Source organism: Scardinius erythrophthalmus, assembly GCF_964197995.2.
Source record: "Scardinius erythrophthalmus genome assembly, chromosome: 1".
In the NCBI taxonomy this organism is placed as follows: Eukaryota; Metazoa; Chordata; class Actinopteri; order Cypriniformes; family Leuciscidae; genus Scardinius; species Scardinius erythrophthalmus.
The window spans coordinates 26349680-26374878 of record NC_138221.1 but is presented as its reverse complement, the minus strand read 5'-3'; the positions used below and the strand labels follow the sequence as shown (position 1 = coordinate 26374878).

Genomic DNA, 25199 nt, shown 5'->3' with positions numbered 1-25199 from the left:
TCTACAAGATATAAATCATTTAATAGGTTTAAATGATAGGTTTACTGTTTTAAGTCATTTATGTTAATATTCCTTCCTTAACTACTTGCAAATATAATCAAACGTTTCAATCACCTTCAGAAACTTCAGAAGAGAGCTACAAAAATCCCGCCTACCTCAAACGCGCCCAACGCGAGCACGACTTCAACGCCCCAAAGTTCAAGTTCCAACATCCAATCACGACACGGTTTCATTTAACGCGTATGAAACTGACGCGTTCGCCAGCCAATGGGCGCGCTTGTTCTTCAGGAGGCGGGATTTCCGGGCGGTAGTATAAACTGCGGCCTGTCGTCGCGTGTGGTTTGAGACAGCAGTGCTTCTTCATACGTACTCCTCGCGCACCGTCACATACAGGTAATGTAAGATGATTTCTCAATTAAACCTAGCACGGTTTTCACTCATAGCTTTATTTATGATACATATACCTCTCTGTGTTGTATTTAACAGTGAAGTTTATTATGAGATCGAAGCGCGATGTCATTAGCATGTTAGCTGCGCGTGCTAACAACAGCGCACGATAGGAAGAGAGCACGCGCGAGAGTTTATTTTCCGTTGTTTTAAGATTTTTCAGTGTTTCGCGGCTTCGGTACTGGTAAGCCGCATTAAACATAAGCCCGTGTGTGAGATTTAGTTCATTTTAAGCGTCTCCGTCATTAACATACGCTAGTAGTAAACGCCGCTTTATTGTCCGCCGCGCGTTCGCGACTTAACGCTCGTTACAGGAGTTTCACATCTAGACTAATTTGAATTTCTCTGTTGCTCAGCAACACAAACGCGAGAACCGTGATTGTTTTGAATATTAACGTATAATGTCATACTAAATCTTCATAGCATTGACGTGAATGGCCGTATGGTTTGTAACAGGGGCCCGGTCCAGTTTCGCTGAACTCGCTGCGTAGTAACAATAGACACCGCGATATTACGATGTTTATTTTGCTCTGCTTTGGCTTTTTGAATTTGTCTATGAACCATGTACTCGGTTAACAAAATTATACGTTACACTTTATTTTGATGTGACGTAGTTACGTTGCACTTGCTCAAATAAGTACCCTTTCATAATTAACTACATTTACTTATTATAGAGTTACTGTTTTTGGTTTGTTACATTTAATTCTGCATAAACTACTGTTATTACAGTCGATACACGTTAATACAAATTAACTTCGTGTACTTAAAGTTACTGTTTAGGGTTCGTTACATTTAATTATGCATAAAAACAATGTTGTTACTTTAGGAATTACATGTAGTAATGTGTAACTGTCACCTCAAAATATGTTCCAACTGCATTTGGTCTTATTATTTTATGAAATCATTATTTGTGTGTTTATAATGTCCAGTTGTGTACTTTCGTCACTCAGTGGTGATCAGGCTGGTTTGTTTACATGGTTTCTGTCCTGTGTGGGTTTATGTGGGACTTTCTAACTTTTCTCCATGTGTTCCCTCATGGCTCGCTGCTTTTGAACTGTGAAAGTGTGAATCTGGTGAAGGTGTGATTTAAAGGCCCTGCTGCTTTATGATCCGTCTTCTCACTACTTTTGTCTCCAGAATGGCTGAGAATGATGTTGAAAACGAGCTGTTGGATTACGAAGAGGACGAGGAGCCTCAAGGAGCCCCGGAGAGCGTCGCTCCGGTGGGCAAGAAGGAGGTGAAGGGCTCGTACGTCTCCATCCACAGCTCGGGATTCAGGGACTTTCTGCTCAAGCCGGAGCTGCTGAGGGCCATCGTGGACTGCGGGTTCGAGCATCCGTCTGAAGGTCAGACCCGTGTGCTTCTTAGGGCTATCGATTCAGATGTTTCGATTCATGATTCGACTCAATGAATATAGATTTATACAAGTCCTATATTTATAAAAAAGAACAGGGCATAAGTTTACAATTGGTTAATTAATAAACAATTAAGAGCCACAAACCTGTATATTAAACTTTTATTTTAGGTACACTTTGGGTACATTAAAAAAACACCCAAATCTATAATTCAAATGCATTAAATGATTAGACAGGATTTTGATGCAAGATGAAAAATTGATGCTGGAAAGTCAGAACAGTCATTTAGGTTATTTTGTGTAAGAGAAAACAAACGTAAAATCCCAAAGCATTATCTGTAACATGGAGGCTGCAAGCCTATGAACAGTGGAGGAAAACTAATACTGGCTTTTGGGTGATGGATGACTAAATATGGAAAAAAATCAATTTGTTGCCTTTGAGAATTGATTTTGAATAGACCACGTTTAAAAAAAAAAAAAGATTAATTAAAGTCACTTTGTTTGCCCAGCCTTACTGCTTCTGTTGGCATATATGTGTATGTTGATTATTCCGGAGGGTAAACATGGTGTTTGTGTTTTTAGTGCAGCACGAGTGCATCCCGCAGGCCATCCTCGGCATGGATATCTTGTGTCAGGCCAAGTCCGGTATGGGGAAGACGGCCGTGTTTGTGCTCGCAACTCTACAGCAGATCGAGCCGGTGGAGGGACAGGTTAGTGTGTGTGACGCCTCTGTTTAGGGATGAAACATTCAGACTCGGATGTACTCGGAGTTTGAAATCACTAACTCAGGGAGCGGATTAATAAATCACAAAACATTTAAATTAAAATACTCATAATTATAAAATACTTTTTTTTGTTTTAACTGCCATTTTCAACTTTTTTTTTTAAAGACTCTCCAATTTTTCCTGCATAACTTGAACTTTAATTGACATATAGCTGTGGACAATGGACATGTGACTAACTTTGATTTCTTATTTAAATGCATGTAACATTTTAAAATGAAATGTGATTGTATAAATGCTAAATAATAAAATTAGTTTTAAAATAAAATATTACAAATGAAATGTTTTTGTCTGCCTGCATCTTGTGATTTAATTGAAATATTCAATGCCAATTAAATTTACTTTTAGAAAAATGTAATTTATTCATTTATTGAAACGCATTAAAAAGAACCTTGAACATGTTATATATTGAAGTAGTCTTTAACTTTACGTTGAAGTCCTTTTAAAATAAATATTCTGTTTTTAAATAAAATAATTGTTTTTACATTTAAAGACTCGCTAAAATATTTTTTTTTCTGCATAACATTAACTTTAATTGACATAATATAGCTATGGACATGTGACTGTTGAATTATTTAAATATGAAATCAAATTTAATCATTTTAAAATGAAACCATGCACGTGAAAATGCAATGTATTTGTAATTTATTAAAACTAAAAAAGATAACCTTGAACATGTTTAGTGTGTGACTTCTGTTTAGGGATGAAACCTTTAGGACTGAAATGTACGAGTATGAAATCACTAACTCGGGGAGCTGATTAATAATTAAATCGCATAAAATTTAATAATGTATATATTTAATATTTAAAGACTCACGAAAATACTTTTTTTCTGCATAACAGACTTTTTTAATTGAATTAATATAGCTGTGAATGTGACTACTGTTGAATTATTTAAACATGAAAGCAGAGTTAAATGCATCATTTTAAAATCAAACTTGGTGAATGTGTAAATGTAAATTTTATTACATTTGAAATTGTTTTTGTCTGCCCTGCATTTTGTGCAAGTTAATTATTGAAAAATTGAGTCAATGCCAAATTTAAACTAAATTTTATAAAAGTGTTTAAATTGTAGTTTATTCATTTATTAAAACAATAAAAAAAGCACCTTGAACATGTCTAATAATTGAAGCAGTCTTTTTAACTTTACATTGATTTAGGTCCTTTTAAATATTAAATTTTGGTTTTATGTTCATATGAATTTCATGTGACCAATCAACAAACTGATCATGTTATTTGTGGTGTTCAATAATTAAAATATTCACTGGTGTAAATTGTTTTTAGTATGTAATATGTTAATATTAAAATATTCAAAGTTTTTTTTTTTTTGCATGTTATGTGACCATTAATTTAGTTAAATTGCTTGAATCAATGTAAAATTAAAATAAATCATTTTAATATTGAAGACAAAACCATCAAAATGAAACCCTTATTAAAGTTTTTTTTTTTTAAATTTAAGTTATTGATCACGTGACATGCGGATAAACAGACCCGTAAACATGCAGGTGTTACATTATTTGGGGTTTGGCTGAACAGTTGTGAAAGTTTGCCAAACTTTTTGTCAGCCAGTTATTAATGCTGGTGTTCAAGTGGCCCTAATTATGGATTTACAGGTGTGTAACGTGCCAAACTTTAATTTAACCCTGAGCCGGTTGTGTTCCTGTGGTGCAGGTGTCGGTGCTGGTCATGTGTCACACGCGTGAGCTGGCCTTTCAGATCAGCAAGGAGTACGAGCGCTTCTCCAAGTACATGCCCACGGTCAAGGTGGCTGTGTTCTTCGGCGGCATGTCCATCAAGAAGGACGAGGACGTCCTGAAGAAGAGCTGCCCTCACATCGTGGTGGGGACGCCGGGCCGAATCCTCGCGCTGGTGCGCAACAAAACCCTCAACCTGAAGAACGTCAAGCACTTTGTTCTGGACGAGTGTGACAAGATGCTGGAGCAGCTCGGTGAGCGTCAAGTGCGCTTGATGTGCGTTTGTGTCGAACCGAGTCTTTGACGATTCATGTGTGTGTGTTTCTGTGTCAGATATGAGGCGTGACGTTCAGGACATCTTCAGACTGACGCCTCATGAGAAGCAGTGCATGATGTTCAGCGCCACCCTCAGCAAAGAGATACGCCCCGTCTGCCGCAAGTTCATGCAGGACGTGAGTGACGTCTGTCCGTCTGCGCAGTTCTCTTCCTTGAAATGGTTAAAATGTTGTTTTTGTGTCCATATAGTTTTAAGGATGTTATATTAGTACTTATTTCAGCTAATTTCCAAGGCAACATTTTTTTTTCGTTTAAGTACTAATATTACAAACTTAAAATTATATGGACACAAACAAATTAACCATTTGAAGTGTTTTAGTACTTATTTCAGACAATTTCCAAGGCAACATTTCTTATTTTCAAGTACTAATATAACAAACTTAAAACTTTATAGACACTTTAATAAAGCTATATGAAATTTACTGTAAGCCACGGCTTCAAAGGGTTTATTGCTGTTATAAAAATGGTTAGTCCATAAAAATATGTATTTTAATATTTGATGGAACACAGTTGTATGTTTGTAATTTGCAGTGGCTTTTAATAAGGCTCAACCAATCAGAATCAGGGACCGGAACGATCCATTTTGATTGAAGAAAATAAATTTAACTGAATCAAGGAAGCAAACATTCAGCATGTGCAGTGTTGGTGTATTTAAATTAAATTCTAAATACTAGACTAGTATATTACTGATGCTAAAACAACACTAGTTAAAATGCCACTAACTACAGTTTGGTTTCTTGTATTTTGAGAATTGAGTCTTTTTGGGTACAGTGGCAATTTTATTAAATGTAGTGTTTAAGTTGTCTGACTGTATTTGTCGCTGCATTAGCCGTGACGATTGTTATTGGTTGAGACCGGATGCTCTTCACTCGTCATGGTCTGAAGTGTTGTGGTGTTTTCAGCCGATGGAGGTGTTTGTGGACGACGAGACGAAGCTGACCCTTCACGGTCTGCAGCAGTACTACTGCAAACTGAAGGACAGCGAGAAGAACCGCAAACTCTTCGACCTGCTCGACGTCCTGGAGTTCAACCAGGTGAGCGCTTGACTTGATGCTCATTCCAGTCTTCACATTTATTCATTAGCAGACGCTTCTAATCAAACTCGACCCTGTTTACTCCAGTCTTGTGTTGATTCTTTGTTCCCAAAGAAAGTTTGTTTTTTGATGTCCATCTAAATGCATTGGCTTTCCCTCCGAGACTTTCCCTTGCTCCTGTAGATTATGGTGTCTGTCAGACGTGCTTGAGGTTGTGTTCTTGAGGGTGATTCTGTGTTTGTCCTGCAGGTGGTGATCTTTGTGAAGTCTGTTCAGCGCTGTGTGGCTCTTTCACAGTTACTGGTGGAGCAGAACTTCCCCGCCATCGCCATCCACAGAGGAATGGCCCAGGAAGAGAGGTGTGTGTGTGTGTGTGTGTGTGTGCGCTTTGATTCACTGCGGTTATTGACGCATGAAACCAGACATTCCCAAGAGTTTGTCAGCTCAAACATCTTTAAAAGTTGATATTTTAACAATGAACATGCAAATGTATATTTTATTAAATTTTTGTGGTTTACAATATAATTAACTTATCAAATTTCATGTAGTTAGATTTTTGTGGGTTACAATGTACTGTATTTATTCAATTAATCTTATGACATTGACAAAATACACTTACATTGTATTTTATTGAATAACAGTTCTACTTTTTTTAAACTAAGTGACATTTGTAGAATATTTACCATAACATTTATATTATCTATATTATAAATTTTAATGCCAAATTATCAAATATCCATGGTTGGAGTCCTCAGATCCTCATTGTCAGTCTCTTTTCCTTCATGGCACACTGTTAAATACATAATTAAATTTATGGTTTTTAGTTTTTTTTTTTTTTTTAGCTTTATGAACTCATGAACCCCAGTTTTATGAAACCCTTGTTTTAAAGTCAATCCTGAAAGACAAAACGCATGCAATTAATGCCTCTAATTGTTTAATTGCTTGTTACGTCTCTTTATATAATTGTGTACTTGATGTTATTACAGAAATCTTTTTATACAAGCTTGTTTTTTCAGCAACAATTCCTCATACATTTGTGATCGACCCTCCTTCAGTGAGGTTAATATGAGTGTTGCAATAATGTTTGTGTCCTTAAATGTTGTAGATGAACCACTTTTAGAGCTTGTAAACGCGAGGGTCTGCTGGGACGCTTTCAGGACTGAATGTTTTAATGCTTCTGTTTGAATCTCTGCACGCAGGTTGTCCCGGTATCAGCAGTTCAAAGACTTCCAGCGGAGGATCCTAGTGGCCACGAATCTGTTCGGTCGAGGAATGGATATCGAGAGGGTCAACATCGTCTTCAACTACGACATGCCAGAGGACTCAGACACGTATCTCCACAGGGTACGAGTGCAACCATGTGTGTGTGTGAATGTTTCAGATCTCTGAGGACCCGCGTCTCACACAGTCTCATCTCGTTCTCAGGTGGCTCGTGCCGGCCGCTTTGGCACCAAGGGTTTGGCCGTCACATTCGTGTCAGATGAAACCGATGCCAAAATCCTGAACGACGTGCAGGACCGATTCGAGGTCAACGTGGCCGAGTTACCCGAGGAGATCGACATTTCCACTTACAGTGAGTCTTCGGTCTTGTGTTTTGAGCATGAAGGAATGAACCCTGATAATATCTGCTTCCAAATTGAATGCAACCCGAGCGGTGTGATGAATTGATAACTGTAATATTGGCGGACACTGATGCGGTCGCTAAAGCGAGGCTAGGTTATTGGATATTTTGAGGTTATTGGCATTGTTGGTTTCCAAGAATATAATGATTTTCTTCTTCAGTGGATCGGTCAAATTTAAGTGTTAAACTAATTAAAACGGTTATCCCAGATATTGGTCATCTTTCCCAGTTTGATGCGTCCCATTGTTAGCAAGTGCTTCTGAATTTTTCAAACCCAAAGAATGTGGTATTTTGCATTTAAAGTGACGTTTTCTCTTTCTCTGTGCAGTTGAACAGTCCAGATGAAGGTCTTGGCGTTTCCAGAACCGCAGCTGTTGGATTGCGGCAGGACGACAAACCTGTTTTTAAAGCCTCCTTTTTACCTCAAACCCGCAGTTTGTTTTTACCGCTTCTCGTTGGAGGATCGGGCTAGATGTCTGTTTTGATTTTGTCATTAAATCATGTTTTTGTTTTGGGTTTTAATGAAATTAAAACTTTTTATACACCACACCTTGGCTGGCTGGGTTTGTCTTCTGGAGTGTCATTTTTGAAAGTGGTTTTTATTGGGTTTCCAAATTTCTTTAGTACATGTTTCTAGTAATGCCTTGCTTTTAAAATATTTCATCTGGATGTTGTGAAACTTGCAGGCCAGTGTCATAACCTCCATTTATTTGAGGTTAACTGATTGTTTTACTCCTGTTAATTGTATCTGGGTCATGTCAACCCAAAATAAAAACAACATTTTTGCAAAGAAAATGAACCTTTCTTATTTCCAAACGGTCATCTTTGTAAAGTGTCCTAATAGTCCAGTCATTTTATGAAAAAAGGTTTAACAAATTGCAACAGAAGCAAACTCAACTGATTTTGTATCCTCTGTCCTGAGTAAGGAAAAAAAGTCCAGAAGAATCCCATTAGGGGAAAGTTTTGAAAGACCCAAATATAGCCTATTCATACGCCTATGCATTATTTTTCTCACATGAATAGGGTAGAAATTTTAACCTTTAGATATCACCATGAAAATTACGGAGTTGATTACTTGCATCAAGACAAACAAATGTATTCCAAGTTTTTTTTTAAATTGTTTGTTAACATGGACAAACGGTGCATAATCTAATTGTGTATGTGCTAATTTGCATAAATACAAAATAAGTTGAGTTTGATTCTGTTGCAATTTGTTCAAGGTTGACCCCCATTTTGGCTTAAAATGACTGGTCTATAGATGATTTCAGTGTCTATTCAATCATTAGTTGACTGGACTACTCTTAAAATTATTGTTTAAACTTAAAAATCTTTGTAATTTCTATATAATATATACATGTCGTCATATTTATTATGGTGACCACAAGATGCAACTTTTTTTGCATCTTTTTTGCAAGAATTGCTTTTGTCACATTAAATAGTTTTGTTTTGTTCACTTAAAAACTGCCATTTTTAAATTAAAAATGTTAATTCAGGCTATCATGCAATCTAACAAACTATACTATTATAATTATACTTGATCTGCAATATAACAAATTAGAAATAATCACATGACTGCAGTGAGTTTTTACAAGCCAGTTTATTTGATACATGGTGAGTGGTTGTCCTCAGTCTTCAGAGGTAAAACACAAACGAGATGAGGAACTTCCTAGAGCAAAACTTACACCAGAACCAAACCTTGGTAAGTCTTGTTTTCAATAGTATCAAAGTGTGTAGCATGATGGATGTGGTACTTTATGAAGCATTTAATCACATATTGGCTACTCTGTCAGTATATTTGATTATAAATCATAAAGACTGTTTTTTGTTGTTGTACAAAAATACGTTTTAATAAAAGCATACAAACATAAGCTAAAATTAAATCAGATCGATTGCAATTATGCTTGGTTTGTAATCGTCTTACAACTTCCTCCTGCTAGACGATTACACATTTTAAAAACTCGCTGCTTAACCGTACGATGCATTGCAGAAATTAACTAGTTGCACCTCCGTCATTTGAACCATGATGTTCATCAATATTTCTGTGGGTTAACCATAGACTGTATAAAACAAGGGGTTAACACGTGATTAACTTTACCTTATAAATGTGAAATCTACGTGGAAATATTTTGCCCGTGAATAAATTCACGAATGCGTACATTCCTGACTGGATTTTGCCCGCGAAAATTCGCTGAACGGTAATGTAACGCACCTTAATAACTTGTGCAAATTAATTGATTCGAGGAGGCAATTAATATAGTTAATTTACACGAAACAACAGAAAGCCGTTCAATTTCATCACTTTAGGCTCTATTGTTGTAGTCCAATTTTATGCAGTTCAAGTCAGCAGTCATTCTCCGAAACGCTGCTGAAACGAACATGGTAGAAATGTAAAAATGTAAATTATTATTATTTTTTTTTACTTAATTGAGGTACATGTTTATGATTGAGAAACATAACTTAGCAAAAAAGATCACAATCATTCTATGACAACATGGCTTCTCTTTTCCCCAGAAGTTTGGTTATTTGTGTCTCAAAGCCTGTTCAAACCCTTGTTCTTCAGGGCAGATGGCACGACATCACCTCCGTCAGTTCATGCACCAATGCCAGGCAAAAATAGAGAGCGCTGCATCATAAAACACACACCGACAACAGTGCGTTTGCACGAGGCTCTGCCATCACGTGGTAGATTAAAGACCAGACTGGAGCAGCGTTTGAGAGAACCGTCCCACCCATTACTTTCAAATTACATGTTTACATCAGATGCTGGTGTTTTAAACATATTTTTATTGCAAACCAGCGGGTTACTGGGTTTCTTTCTTCCCCAATAGAAGAGGATTGTAATTAGCTGGGAGCAGAGGAGCCGACGTTTTGACGCCAGGGAGCTGCGGCGCTTGGCATGTATCCCTCGGAGAGTTGATGGAGTCATGCGCTCACAAAATGGCTCAGCGTCGAGTCCACAAGCAGCCGAGCCAAAGCTTAAAACGACTCCCCATTGAGTTTCCCCTTGTATTTGCCGGTGGTTCTTTGAACATCAAGGCAAAGCAATCACTACAAAAAGAAGTAAAGACCAGCCCTTGTGAAGCTGAGAGTCTGTCCCACCATATTTTAAGTGTCTAATCTTGTTTTTTTATTCTCCAAACCTGCTTAAGAAGTCTCATTTAGATTGTGCAGGTGCTCCATAATGCATCACTGTTCATGGTGAGGACCAGAAAATCCATTTGTATTTGTATATATTCATGACAAGGGACACGTCCTGTCCCAGATCCTCAGGGAAAGCGCATCTATTCTAAGGGTCTTGGTACAAGGGATCGGAAACCAAAACGGCCCTTTCTTTTCCACGTGGATTTGCGTTATAATGAGGCCTCGGCCGGGCGTCTACACTTCGAAACGCTACTCTATTGGACGGGGAAGGACAAAAGGGTCAGGTCTTCAGAGGAACGAGCCGTTAATCGACGAACTTGTGCATGTCCCCGTAGAGCCAGCGCTGGGGCGGGAGCGCAGCGTCGTTCAGGTGCCCGCATTCGTCGTTGCACTTGCAGGATTGCACGAACATGACGGCCCTCTCGAAGCGCTCCCCGTCAGGACAGGCGAAGAGCACGGGGGCCGTTCGGGTGCGGCGGGGGGAGCAGCATCGCCCGTCCAGACACATCCCGCAGTAGTTGGGCCGATAGAGGCGCGTGCTGCGACAGCCGGCGTAGCGTAGACGCAGAGGCTCGGGAGACTTCTGGGTACGGGAACACTTCCTCCCCTTCTGTTGGACAAACACAAGGCAGGTTACACTCACATCTGCACTGGAAAGCAAGTGTGCAGTGATGACTTCAATGTGTTTAACGAGGAAACATCAGTTTAGCAAGAGCACCATGTTTTTGATACACTAAGGGCCTGTCTCAATACCCACACTTGTGGTCATTGCACTTGACCACTTCTCTACTTCAATTATGTATTTGCAGAATACCGTGGCCGTGAAGACAGCAAGAGTTTTAAGACTCAATGGGACTAGCTTAAAGGATTAGTTTACTTCAGAATGAACATTTCCTGATAATTTACTCACCCCCATGTCATCCAAGATGTTCATGTCTTTCTTTCTTCGGTCGAAAATAAATTAAGGTTTTTGAGGAAAACATTCCAGGATGGTCGATGGTTTGGCTAGATAAGACTTTTCCTCGGCTGGGATCGTGTTGAGACTTTGAAGCTGCACTGAAACTGCAATTAGGACCTTCAAACCGTTGGACCGCATTGAAGTCACTATATGGAGAAAAATCCTGGAATGTTTTCCTCAAAAACCTTAATTTCTTTTCGACTGAAAAAAGAAATACATCCACATCTTGGATGACGTGGGGGTGAGTAAATTATCAGGAAATTTGAATTCTGAAGTGAACTAATCCTTTAAGCACCTCACTTCAGCGTGTGGTGATTCATTTGCAAACATTTTTACAAAATTCATATAATCTCTGCAACAATATGTAACATCTAATTAATTTAACTTACACTGGAAAGTTTTCCTAGACATGACGCAAAATCAGTGTACGCAAGTTCCTGAACGAAAGACTGACCCAGAAAGCAACATAGTGTCGGCCCAGATCCGGGCCGTGTGGAATCCACGTGAACCAGATGTGGGCCGGATCTAGGCCGACTCTATATTGCTGTCTGGGGAATAACGGGATACACTTAGGCCCTCTTTACACTAGTGCCTTTTCGTTTTAAAACGCATAATGTTTGCTACAGTTACACTTGGTGTCTACACTACTCCACAGTTTTTGACCCTCGAAAAGAGAGACTTCAGGAAATGCTTTAGTTTGAAAACTCCAGGGTTACGTGTAAATGGACCAAAACGGATACTTTATAAAACGAAGGCGTGGCTGCCCATATTACGTTACTGGAACAGACCAGCCTCGACGACCGTGTAAACAATAACATGGACACAGATCTGCAAACTTTGCTGAGAAAAATACACTTGTGTAAACAGGGCCTTAGCCTTAGGTAGTGCTCTGAATGGCGCTAATAGAGATCATGTGGATTTATTATGAGTTAAGTGTATAGCGCTTTGTCAGACCTGGGACAGTCCTGCGCACGTGAAAAAGCATCCAGTGCAGAAAGACAAAATACACTTTCGTAGATTAAAACAAGTCCTAATTTCTGATGCAGTGTTGCTTCTCTAGTCAGTTTATTTACTTTAGGGCTAAAGTACTGCTAATGTGACTATTGTTGTATTTTGCTTGCTTCAAATACCGGATTCCTAATCATTTTCATTTACAAGCAAGGCTTTTAAAAAATCCTCCAAAATAATCGTAGACATTTTGCTTACACACTGCGAAACGTTGAAAGAACAACATTTGCATTGTGAGATTGTGCTAGTTACGAATACTATATCTAGAGAAAGAAGTACTCAAGACAGTAAACAACTATTGGGCTTCCTTTTCTACTTTAAGCTGATGTTTATGATTTAGGCAAGAAAGAGCCGAAGGCCAAATAATGATTGCATGGTTTAAATTGATGGATTTAATTTAATTAATGTTTTTAGTTGGTTGGTACAAGGTTTGGTGCTGCTGTAGCTGGTGGACCAAGACACACTGCAAAAAAATATTTTCTTTCTCAGTATTGTTCTCTTGTGTTCCAGTACAAATATCTGAACATTCTTACACCAAGATACATTTACTTGAGAAGCAAAATTACTTAAGATATTAAGTCTTGTTTTCTGAAAAATTGATAATAAAAATTTAGTTCATTCTTAAAACAAGAAAAAAGTGCCAATAGGGTCAGAAAAAATAAATAAAATTCTAATCCTATTGGCAGATATTTTTCTAGCAAACTTTTAGTGCAAAGTCACTTAACTGATTTTTTTCTTTCCTTTTTTCAGAAAACGGCATAATTTTGCTTCTCAATTAATTGTATCTTAATGTAAGAATTTTGAGATATTTGTACTGGAAAACAAGACAAAATACTTGTTTTGCAGTGTAAATGTTGTTCAGAGGCTGATTTTCTCTTTTTGTGAAACAATGAAGATTTCTCAAGCTCTTTATGCAGAGATATACTGGTCTGTTTAGCGGGATCGTGTGGTAAATGTGCAGATGCTTTCTGAGATCTTTACCTTTATAGGCACAGCCACAGAACTACAGGGACGAATGTTGCAGAGTCTGGTTTCCTTCAGCAGTTTGCACTGAGCGTTCTCATTGGTGACCCGAGACGAGACGCCCATCCCACAGCTGCGGGAACAAGGTGTCCAGCTTGTCGTCTGAGCGACACATTGCCGTCCCGCTTGCTTCCACGCTAGGGAGAGAGAGAGGGTAAGTTAGTACACAGGCACCATTCACCCAACAGGGAACACTGACGCACAGAGAAAGTGATTACGGAGCATGTGTGGGACTGGTTCACAAGGATCTACTGGGAAAGAAGCGGCGGGCTGCTAAACACAAACACTCACACAGAAGTGCATGCAGAAGAAACCGCCACAGCTCACATTGGGACTGATTGTTAATTGAACCGAAACCCACACAGGACACATTCTTGCACTCTGCTGCAATACTCTTAATTGTTGGTTTATGTAAACATATGCTAATCAGACGTCTATGACGGCAGCAATACATCTCGCATCCTGAGCCAGGGTTATTATATTAAAATAAATTTTATATATATATATATATATATATATATATATATATATATATATATATATATATATTAGGGCTGTCAAACGATTAAACGCGATTAATCGCATCCAAAATAAAAGTTTGTGTTTACATAATATATGTGTGTGTACAGTGTATAATTATTTTCTATATATAAATACACACACATGCATATATATATTTAAGAAATATTTGCATGTATATACTATGTATATATATTTATATTATATATAATTTATATTATATATAAATATTTTATATATAAATAACACATTTTTCTTAAATATATATGCATGTGTGTGTATTTATATATAGAAAATAATTATACTCCATACACACACATATATTATGTAAACACAAACTTTTATTTTGGATGCGATTAATCGCGATTAATCGTTTGACAGCCCTAATATATATATATATATATATGTGTGTAAAAAAAACTTACTTAATTTTTCATTGAGATTAAATTGATGTATTAAAATAACACCAATAATAATAAAATAAATAATAAAAATAAAAATAAAACTGGAATAAAAATATGAAAAACTACAGACAGTTAAAAAAACAATAACTAATAAAAATGACAAAAACACATTAAAATGGAAAATGCAAAAATAAATATTTAAAACAACTATAATAGTACCTCAATGATACTAGAATAAAACAATACTAGAATTGGTAAACATTTTAACCAATAGTTATCACCATACTTGATTAACCACAGTTCATTAAGAAATTTGTTTTTGTTTAACAATTTTTCTGAAATGTTTAAATATGAGGCATTTTCTAATTAATTTTGCATTAATTCGCAAAAAAAAAAAAAATCCAGAAGATTAATCTGAACATTGGATGCAGCCAGATTCAAAGTTCTTGTTTTATTTTGTTAACTTATTAATGTTAAAGGTTTTTACAGAAGGGATTTTGGATATCTCTTTTTATCACTTCATAAATCAGAAAATACTGTCAACGGACAGAAGAAAATACATTATCATCATGTTTTTAGGAATAAACTGTTGTATAAAATCAGATGAATGATATATGAACAAACCCCTCAGTAAAAGCCTTCAGAATATAGACAGGAATAAAACTGTAAAGTTTGGTGTGTGTTAGAGCTGCTGAAGTGCTGGAAAAAACTCACAAACTATAAAGATATGTACTGTAACTGAAATCTACAGACACAAATAGATAAAGTGACGAAAATAAACACTTGAATGTGTTTTCTTTTCACTGGTCTGAAAGAAGTTATGGAAGCCAAATCTCAAAACTGACCAGTGCATGAAAACAAACAATGGTTTTACCAGTAATGTCTTGTCTTAACAGATTGGACTCTTACATTTTTACATGCTGGTCCACACTGTGTTATGCTTATTTGGTGCAAGTCTAGCATGATTTTGACATGGTTGACATTTGCTGACCAAGGAAACTACAAAACTTGAGGACACAGACCAGAATAGCGCCCTCACCTGGCAGGTGTTTTCGACTGCGTGGTTTGTCCCACTTGTGCTCCACCTCTGTGAGCTCGTTGCTCAGGGGGTCTTTGGGCTTGTAGGGGTACGGCTTGGGCCGGGGCTTCTTGAAGGCGTGCAGGTCAGGGAACAGGTATGGGGGCGGTCGTGGGCGCCTGAACACGGGCAGCAGGACCGAGGACTCGCCGTGACAGTCCACACTGAGGCAGCACTGGCCCGGGACTTTGACCAGTCGAGGTGCGGGACAGGACGGCGACGCCAGGGGAATGTCTGTGGGGCAAAGGGGCACGCAGCCCACCGCCCCGTCGATACAGGTGCACTGGTGTTTGCAGCCTGCGTGGAAGTTCTCTCCGTTCTGATACATCCGGCCGTTATATTCACAAGAGCGACCTTCCAGTTTAGCTGAAAGACGGAAGGAAAGTAGGGAACTGGAAATTACAATTACATTCAATCTCTCCAAAACAAGAAGTATTGTTAGTTCTAATGTAACTAATGTTAAAGGGGTCATCGGACGCTTTTCCACAAGTTGGTATGATTCTTTAGGGTCTTCATGTAAAGTTTGTAACATACTTTGGTTAAAATTCCTCAATGGTTGTGTAAAACAAAACCCTTTTTACCTCCTCAAAAACAGCTCTGCTCACAGCGACCCTTTTCGGTGCATGTCTCTTTAAATTATAATGAGCAACTGCTCACCCCACCCCTCTCTTCCATTGGGGTGTCGACACAAGACACGTAAATTGATGCCTTGGTGGACAGTATACAAATGGCTGAGGGCAGAAATATGCTAATAGGCATAAATATGCTAATACAGGACAGTCCGTCAGTGGTCGCGGAGCATGAGCATTATAACATCATATAGCTCAGAAAATCCAAACGGCCTGATTATTGAGAATGTTTAGGCTTTTTGAGGGTTAAAAAAAAGGAGTGAATGGATTTTTTTCATTGTATGGTGGTTGTGTCCACACACTGCAAAGACACATTTATATGCAAACACCACATAAAAGTGAATTTTGCGTCCGATGACCCCTTTGCAACAAATTGCATCTTATTATAAAGTCCTACCATTATTAGTATTAACACAAATTAATGTGTTACTTTTTATCTTGTTTTCCAGTACAAATATGTAAACTTTCTTAAACAGATACATTTACTTGAGATGCAAAATGACATAAAATATTAAGGGCCAGATTTACTAAACAGAGACAATTAGCGTGAGAGAGCGACCATAAAAGTGCCAATGGGAGTGGAAAGTTCAGCGCCTGATCTACTCAAATTGAAGAACACAGATGCAAGCGGATCATTTCCATAATAACCAACACAATCTACCAAAATTAGCGTCTGGTTTAAGACATGCTTTTTTGGGGGCTGTAAATAATGCCACAAATACTAGTAAATTGACTAGCACAAACCTTAGTAAATCAGCTTGCATGATTCATTTAAATAATAATAAATAAATTTAGCATCTGAAATGGAAACTCCCACAAATGCATAATGTGCAATAAGGTCAGCTAAAAAATAACTGTGTCCACATCTTTTCAGCACTCGTTTTTCACTGCGTGTCAGTAGTTTTTTAAAAGGCTAAAGAGGGTTTGCGTTGGAGCAAGCTGTTGGTAAATAAGTCTTGATTTCTGAAAAAAAAAAATTAAATTTAGCTTTAAAGGAGCATTGCGTAAGTTCTGAAATTTCTAACCGTTACTGACACCAGTGGCCGTTAGAGAAACTGCAGCCAGTCTCATGCTCGTTCTCGGTGCGCACGCTCGTACGAGCACGACCACAGCAACCAGAGACGGCTCATCGAGATTCACCAGCATGTTTACAGAGGTAAGTAAAAAGAAAGCCAGCTCGGGGTATGTTTTTATACCCAGCGCTGACCAGAGCTCCCTCCAAGAATCAAATGCCGCTCCGATGTTGACTCTTGTCTTTGCCCGACGCCGGTCACTCTCTATTTTGGCCACACTAGATAAGGCTTCTCTTTTTTTTTAACTTACGAGGAGTTTCCGTTGGGTGTCTGGATTGTGCTGGAGGCTGGTCGCTTCTTTCCGTCTGCAGAGTCCATTTGAAACACTCCTGCTAGCGATTGGCGCTGCTTACTAATGGCTGCCGTACGGATGTAAGCCCAAGTAGACGAGAACGCGCATGACGTCACATTTTGTGAATTTTTGCGCCAATTCGGACCCGACTCCTCCACACACAATTGAGCCTACAGGCTGATAGAGGCAACCGTGGTGGACAGTCAAGTTGTCATTCTTTCTATTACATCATGGTTGGCTCATAAATGTACAAATGAAAACTCTATCTTAAAGATTTTTTAAAGTAAAAACCTACACATAGCCCCTTTAAATTTAAAGGGGTCATATAATGCCATTTTTGTACAAGCTAATATGATTCTTTAGGGTCTAAATTAAAAGTTTGTAATATACTTTAATTAAAAATTCTCATTAGTATTGTAAGAAAACACTAATTTTACCTGGTCAAAAACAGCTCTGTTTTCAGCACGCCGTTTCAGTGCATACAGCTTTAAATGATAATGAGCTTTGCTCACCCCGCCCCTCTGTTCTGTGCGTACACCGTTTCTAACACAATAACCACACGTTGTTCATTATAAACGTGGGATTATGAATTATATTGAGAAGGTCGTACATAGAAAACATGCCGTAATGTACCCTGAGTGTAAACCTTAGATGCATTCATTGTGAAGCCTGCAGCAAGGTTTGCAAATTTCGCATAGATTATTATAAATACTAATATAAAGGTTAATAAAACATTACACTCACATTTTCTGGAGGTTCAGCAGGAACACGTTGGTACCGATCCGTTTTTTTCTCGTTTGTAAAGCTGTCTGGTGTGAAATGATTCGCGCAAACATGAAAGCATGGACGATCGTGGGGAATCCCCGTGAGGGAATCCCCGCGTCAATCCTTTGGGCATATCGCTTCAAAAACAAAACTCTTCAACGGCTCGGATTTAGGAACATCCAAATTACTGCTGTGTTCCTTATTTCATCTAAGAACAGAACACCACAATCGCTTAGACGCCATTCTGCTCCAGCATATCCACAATGGCGGACTACTATGACGGCTGTCACAGCTCACTCAGGGCGGGTCTTGTGTTGCAACACAGCTGTCAATCACAATAGCGGGAGGGGCGTACGATCTTATGACGTCACAATATCGAACGGCTTGATTTCAGAGAGGGTCAAACATATAAGGAGATTAAAACAAAACCACTGGATGGATTTTTATCATGATAGGATGGTTGTGTACAGGCACTGCCAACAGACATTTCAGTGCAATCAACTTGTAAAAGTGCATGTACCATTATATGACCCCTTTAAACAAGAAAAAATATTTGCTTTTTTTTTGCTTTAAACAAGAAAAAATATCTACCAATGGGGACGGAAGAATGATAAAATGGAATAACCGAGAAACAAAAAACATTAAAAATACTCAACATTTTGAACATTCAGAGAATATTCAGAAATAACGTTGTTGTCGTTGGGTTTTTTGTTGTTGTTGTTGCATAACTTAATGGGAACATAAGCAAAACATTCTTAAGGCATATGTGTGTTAGCTGGAGTTTTGTGTGTTGTTTTCCAGTAAAAATATCTCAAGCCCGGGACACACTAAACCAATGCCAAAGAACTAGCGCAGATGAAAGCCGACTGTGTAGTCGCCTCGCGTCGGGGGAAAGGTTGCACTTGAACACACGAGAGAACTACTGCCGACTGTCAGCTAGCATGTGCTTTCTGCGCCTGCGTGTGAATGAGTCAACTGTCTATTTCTGCAGATATATTCATCTATATTTGTCATTCAAAAAGGGAAACCGACGCTGCAGATACACAAACCGTAACAAAGCAGTGTGTGCTTACTGTTTTGAATATCAATCCTGCTAAACACTTTCTTTATTCCACTCCGCTCATGTTAATATTGAAATATTCGCCAAGGAACACATAAGATGACGTAACATTATAACAGACTTCTATCTATACCGTTTTGACTTCTTTGCTCGCTGTTTTGCTATTATTCTCGTGCAGTGACTCGTTCATTAAGCTGAACAGCCAATCAGAGTTCTCTCTTTCACCGACGGCCCGACACCGATTCAACATGTCGAATCGGCCGAAAAAACGACGACACGGACCAATTTCAGCCGACCGTGCGAAACACACTGAGGAAAAACTGTCCTGCTTGGTGTGTCCCGGGCTTATCTAAACATCGTTTAGATCAACTGGCATTTGTTTTGACCTCCTACAGAGGGTTCAAGCTTGAATGATTTGAGTTATTATCCAGAAAGAAGATGACCTGCACAGAGTGTGACAGTCAGGGGTTAAACAGAGATTGACACTCTATCCTCTGCTTTTATGAGAGAGGCTCTATGTTTAGGGCCGAGTGGAATTTTGACTTGTTTACAATGTTGTCGAGCGTCAGATGGTCTTTGGGTGTGTTGAGACGCCCCCTTAAACCCCCCTTTAGTCCAACCCAAATACCTGCCTTAATATAGCATCTACCCCAGCGCACAAAATATCCTCTGTATGTGAGGAAATGAATGTGCATGTCTTAATAAAGATAAAACCCCAAGCAGATGGCGGCCAGACTACACCAGTCCTCTGTGAAATTATTCAAAAATGAGTCTTTAAATTAATTATTCATGATAATTATTTGGACATTACGTGAATGCATTCAAACCTTTGAATAAATGTACACATTTTCAATAAATATATTCAGGAATAATACATTTGATGAATGAACATAAAATTAGAATAGAGTGTTTTAATTAAAATGAATGTTCAGTAAATAAATATAAGTATATGAAAATTATACATTATAGAAATTTACATTAATTGGTAGTAGCATTGTATTGTAATATATGTGCCATATAAATTGATTTTCTTTACATTATTTAAATCTATAAAATGTATCAATTTTAAACATCTAAATACGTTAATGAAAATCTATATAAAAATCATACATTTTACACATTGAAACTTTACTAATATATATATATATATATATAGTATATATATTAAAATGAAAATGTATTTAAATGTATAAAATTGAAACAGTTTGTAGTAGCATATATCGTGAGTTTATATTAGCATATATCGTGAGTTTGTATTAGCATATATCGTAAGTTTATATTAGCATATATCGTGAGTTTATATTAGCATATATCGTGAGTTTGTATTAGCATATATCGTAAGTTTATATTAGCATATATCGTGAGTTTGTATTAGCATATATCGTGAGTTTATATTAGCATAAATCTAGAGTTTATATTAGCATATATCGTGAGTTTATATTAGCATAAATCGTGAGTTTGTATTATCATATATCATGAGTTTATATTAGCATATATCGTGAGTTTGTATTATCATATATCGTGAGTTTATATTAGCATATATCGTGAGTTTGTATTAGCATATATCGTGAGTTTATATTAGCATAAATCTAGAGTTTATATTAGCATATATTGTGAGTTTATATTAGCATATATCGTGAGTTTGTATTATCATATATCATGAGTTTAAATTAGCATATATCGTGAGTTTATATTAGCATATATCGTGAGTTTGTATTAGCATATATCATGAGTTTATATTAGCATATATCGTGAGTTTGTATTAGCATATATCGTGAGTTTGTATTAGCATATATCGTAAGTTTATATTAGCATATATCGTGAGTTTGTATTAGCATATATCGTGAGTTTATATTAGCATAAATCTAGAGTTTATATTAGCATATATCGTGAGTTTGTATTAGCATATATCGTAAGTTTATATTAGCATATATCGTGAGTTTGTATTAGCATATATCGTGAGTTTATATTAGCATAAATCTAGAGTTTATATTAGCATATATCGTGAGTTTATATTAGCATAAATCGTGAGTTTGTATTATCATATATCGTGAGTTTATATTAGCATATATCGTGAGTTTGTATTATCATATATCGTGATTTTATATTAGCATATATCGTGAGTTTGTATTAGCATATATCGTGAGTATATATTAGCATATATCATGAGTTTGTATTAGCATATATCGTGAGTTTATATTAGCATATATTGTGATTTTTTACATGTATTAAATGTATAATTTTTAAAGAAATCCCCAGAAATCAAATATTGTTTTGTGTGTGTGTTGTTTTGTTGACTCACCCCGGCAGATTCCGTGGAGACTGGCCACATCGTTGCCATAGTTACAGTGCAAGCCCTTGTGATGGTCGCAGGGCCTGTGGTCGTGGCAGTCGTCGTTCAGCTGAGCGGCACAGACTGTACAGCAGCCGCAGGCGTCGGGCAGCGCGCTCACACCCGGCGGGCACGTGGCACGCTCACCCGGACACCGGCACACCTTAGGACACCTTGCACAAACCTGCACACACACACACACAGGGGGTTCAGATTGAGCTCTGTGCAACTGAATGTTGCAGACACATAAAACCTCTGCATACATCTAATGGTTGTTCTCATAACTTCACTTAATAAAAAAATACATTAATATATGTATTATACATTAATTATTTTTTTAAATACATATAATTGTAATTGAATATAATTGTGGTTAATCAGGATGGCTGACAGCTGGAAATGAAATCGCCTCTCGTAAAGTTAAGATGCCTGTTCATTTAAATGTAGAAAATGTTTGATTTCTTATAAATTTGGATTAGCGTACGTCACAATGCATGATAATGCAAATTTTTATACATTTAAATTAATTTGCATAAGCAAATGCTGTAATATAAATTAATTTAAACTTATAAAATGTGTTTTTTGAAAGTCTAATGAAAATGTGTTTAAATTAGTGCTGTCAAATCGATTAATCGCATCTAACATAAAAGTTTGTATATATATATATATATATATATATATATATATACAGTGTATATTTACAGACCCTTATGTCAGATGCAATTAGTCACAATTAATCGATTCGACAGCACTAATTTAAATGCATAATTTATTTGTATTAGCATATATTGTGTACATATATCGCCTCTCATAAATTGAAGATGAATCGGGGTCAAAGGAGTGTTTCCCTGTCTGTCTGTTAATTTAAATATAGCTATAAAATGTTTGAGTTCTTAAAAGAATGCATTAGTGTATATGTCACAATATAGGATATTGCGAATTTACTTAACTTTGATAAAAACATATACCTTATTAAAGTAAAATAAAATTCTTTAGATATGAACGTTTATTTAAATATATAATATTTCTTTTTACATTGAACCTAATTTTCATTAGCATATTTAAAATTTATGATTTTTATATATTAAAATATTTTAATGAAAATGTTTTTAAATGTAGTATTAATGTGCATTAACATATATTGATATAAAAAATACATTTTCATTAGCATATTTAAAGTGATTTTATACATTTTAAATATACTAATGAAAGTTAATTTAAATGTATAATTAATTTGCATTAGCATACACTGTGATATGGCCAGCTGCTAGAAATTCGATCGGCTCTCGTGAAGTCAAGGTGAATCAGGTTCAAAGGAGTGATTCCCTGTCCGGGATCCACGTCATTCCGAAGGGTTTTTCCATTGAAGCCAATTTCCATTGGATCACTTCCTAAAGCGCTGCACCTGTTTCCCCGGCATCCCGATGGCTCTGTGAAATACCCAGCCAAGTTCTCTGAGAACGCCCGGCATCTTAAAACCGGAGGAGACGAGCTCTTGAGTCACTCGAGACCCATATGTGGATCTGAGATCAAAGCATAAGTCGGGGCCGGTTCTGGAGCCGGGGTCAATGGAGCAGGATGTGGGGCTGGGTTGTTGTGCCTGGGTTATTTTGAGCCTGTGCTGGTCTATTTCTGATCCACAGGAGCCATAAGGATGGGTTGAGTCTCTCAGGTGTGCAGATCTGAGTCTCATTAACAGGGCCAGAACCTCTGAGCGGCTCCTTGGTGTCATCGTGCTGATTTTCTGGTTTTATCTGTGACTGTGTTGTAATGATATAGAATTTGAATGTGATTTTATGATTATTTTGCTTTGTTCCATGTACAGCACTGTGGTCAACTGTGTTGTTGTATTAATATGTGCTTTATAAATAAATTGAACATTGAACATCGTGCTGCTTTCATACTCCATAAAGAGAATACAGATCTGTACAGATTACAGACAGATCGTAGGCAAAAGCTCCAGCCTCAAACACACACGACTAGACTAATCCAAGTCCAAATGTTGTCTAGTTATGATGGATCACAGACTGTGTCTTCAGTGGGACTTTTAAGCTGAGTTGATTTTGCACTCAAATTGGCTAAAGAAATGACAAGGGAACTAAGCATAGATATCAATCTATATATTGATAGTAAATGACATTATAAATATGATTAATCTTATTATGCAGTATTGTGTGAATATTAATATTTTTATATAAAATTGTGAATTGAATAAAAAGTTAATTGTATATATATATATATATATATACACACATATATAAAATATTCACACAATATTTTATATAAAAATATTTTATATAAATATATATATATCGATTTGACAGCACACACACACACACACACATATATATATATATTAAATGTGATTAATCGATATATGATCATGCAAATTGATTAAGGTTTATAAAAAACATACAATTTATTACTATCACACACACACACATACATATTGAAGCATATATATATATATATATATATATATATATATATATATATATATATATATATATATATGCTTCATTTTATATATATATATATATATTTTTTTTTTTTTTTTTGATGAAACGAACTGTTGCGGAACACATTGTTTACATTAAACTCTTGTGACTTACCGACGTGCAGATGATCAGTCCAAACACCAACAGACACATTAAATCCCTCATCTTCACAATAAACCATTCAATGTCCACGGACGGTGTAGTGAAACTGTAATAAAATAAAACAGGTCAACTCTCACAGACGAGCGTTAATAATCCAGACAGGCGCGTTTATTCCAGCACGAGACAGTTAGTCGAGCACAGAAGTTACTTTCTAACACTTGTTTTCACACTGCAGTGAGTCTTTATACGGCTGTGCTGTGATATCATCGCAGTCCCGCCCCCTCGCCCAATCAGAACGCGGCTGTGCGGATACGTTTATAAATGGGCGTGGCTTAGCTTCCGGGCGGATTGTAGGCGTGGCCAGCGATGAATGCAGTCATTCATAAAAACGACTCCATTCCAGAGAAGAGCTGCTGTCTGCTGTTTATTGACTTAAGTTTTAATAAAAATATTATGGATGCTTTAAAGTCTCTTTCACACGCACAGCTCTGTCCGCTGTGTGCTTTGTGCAAGGCAAGATAAATATACTCAGCTGTGTGATGTTTGCAGCATTAATAGAGCAGATTTCCTGCATGAGAAGACTGATGGAGAGATGGATCAGATGAATTAAACAGAAGTCACAGCGAAGCCTGATTCATCATTTCCTTCGCCTCCTCGCGTTCACTTCATTTTTCAATGTTTTTGTGTGTTGTATCAATTTTCAATTTGACTTTAAAAGTAGGCTACTTGATTGATTGTGATTGTTTACATACAATATTGCCAAAGCAGTATGCACAAAACAAGTCTCGACAAGAAAAAAATATATACAATATAAAAATAACAAAGAACAATAAACATTAAAATAAGTTGCTATAATAAAAAAAAGAGAGAATATATTTTTCTTTTTCTTGTGTGTTGTCATGAGGACAATATTCCTTGCTGATGTTTTCAACAGACACTTGGACTAGAATTTATAAATATTCATTTGAATAAACAAACCATACTAGGGTGTATTTGAGATATTTCAGGTCAGGTGGTGTTTTGAGTCGAGTGGGAAAGCTCAGCATGTC

At 37.0% G+C, this 25199-nt stretch overlaps 2 protein-coding genes across 2 annotated transcripts; one reads left to right on the top strand and one right to left on the bottom strand.

Moving 5' to 3' along the window:
- Nucleotides 1-262: 262 nt before the first annotated feature.
- Nucleotides 263-7815, top strand: ddx39ab (DEAD (Asp-Glu-Ala-Asp) box polypeptide 39Ab). The gene is made up of 10 exons (XM_081370777.1): nucleotides 263-393; nucleotides 1585-1793; nucleotides 2384-2511; nucleotides 4255-4531; nucleotides 4611-4729; nucleotides 5516-5647; nucleotides 5897-6006; nucleotides 6847-6991; nucleotides 7073-7220; nucleotides 7597-7815. Exons 2-10 carry the CDS (start codon nucleotides 1586-1588, stop codon nucleotides 7611-7613), a joined length of 1284 nt encoding a protein of 427 aa, XP_081226903.1. The 5' UTR covers nucleotides 263-393; nucleotide 1585; the 3' UTR covers nucleotides 7614-7815.
- Nucleotides 7816-8850: 1035 nt separating this feature from the next.
- Nucleotides 8851-24434, bottom strand: LOC308694425 (CCN family member 1). Its single transcript, XM_081371935.1, has 5 exons — nucleotides 24163-24434; nucleotides 21521-21734; nucleotides 15361-15765; nucleotides 13357-13535; nucleotides 8851-11019 (listed from the first exon to the last, which is right to left on the bottom strand). The coding sequence occupies exons 1-5, from the start codon at nucleotides 24211-24213 to the stop codon at nucleotides 10714-10716; spliced, it is 1155 nt and encodes a 384-aa protein (XP_081228061.1). The 5' UTR covers nucleotides 24214-24434; the 3' UTR covers nucleotides 8851-10713.
- Nucleotides 24435-25199: the final 765 nt, after the last annotated feature.

What these genes read in the sequence shown, in the direction of transcription:
- LOC308694425 (XM_081371935.1), bottom strand. Translation starts at nt 24,213, where the DNA reads ATGAGGGATTTAATGTGTCTGTTGGTGTTTGGACTGATCATCTGCACG. An exon ending in GACTGATCATCTGCACGTCG is followed by an intron (nt 21,735 to 24,162) that starts GTAAGTCACAAG and finishes GTGTGTGTGCAG; the next exon opens with GTTTGTGCAAGGTGTCCTAA. An exon ending in TCTCCACGGAATCTGCCGGG is followed by an intron (nt 15,766 to 21,520) that starts GTGAGTCAACAA and finishes TCCGTCTTTCAG; the next exon opens with CTAAACTGGAAGGTCGCTCT.
- ddx39ab (XM_081370777.1), top strand. Translation starts at nt 1,586, where the DNA reads ATGGCTGAGAATGATGTTGAAAACGAGCTGTTGGATTACGAAGAGGAC. An exon ending in TCGAGCCGGTGGAGGGACAG is followed by an intron (nt 2,512 to 4,254) that starts GTTAGTGTGTGT and finishes CCTGTGGTGCAG; the next exon opens with GTGTCGGTGCTGGTCATGTG. An exon ending in GCCGCAAGTTCATGCAGGAC is followed by an intron (nt 4,730 to 5,515) that starts GTGAGTGACGTC and finishes TGGTGTTTTCAG; the next exon opens with CCGATGGAGGTGTTTGTGGA.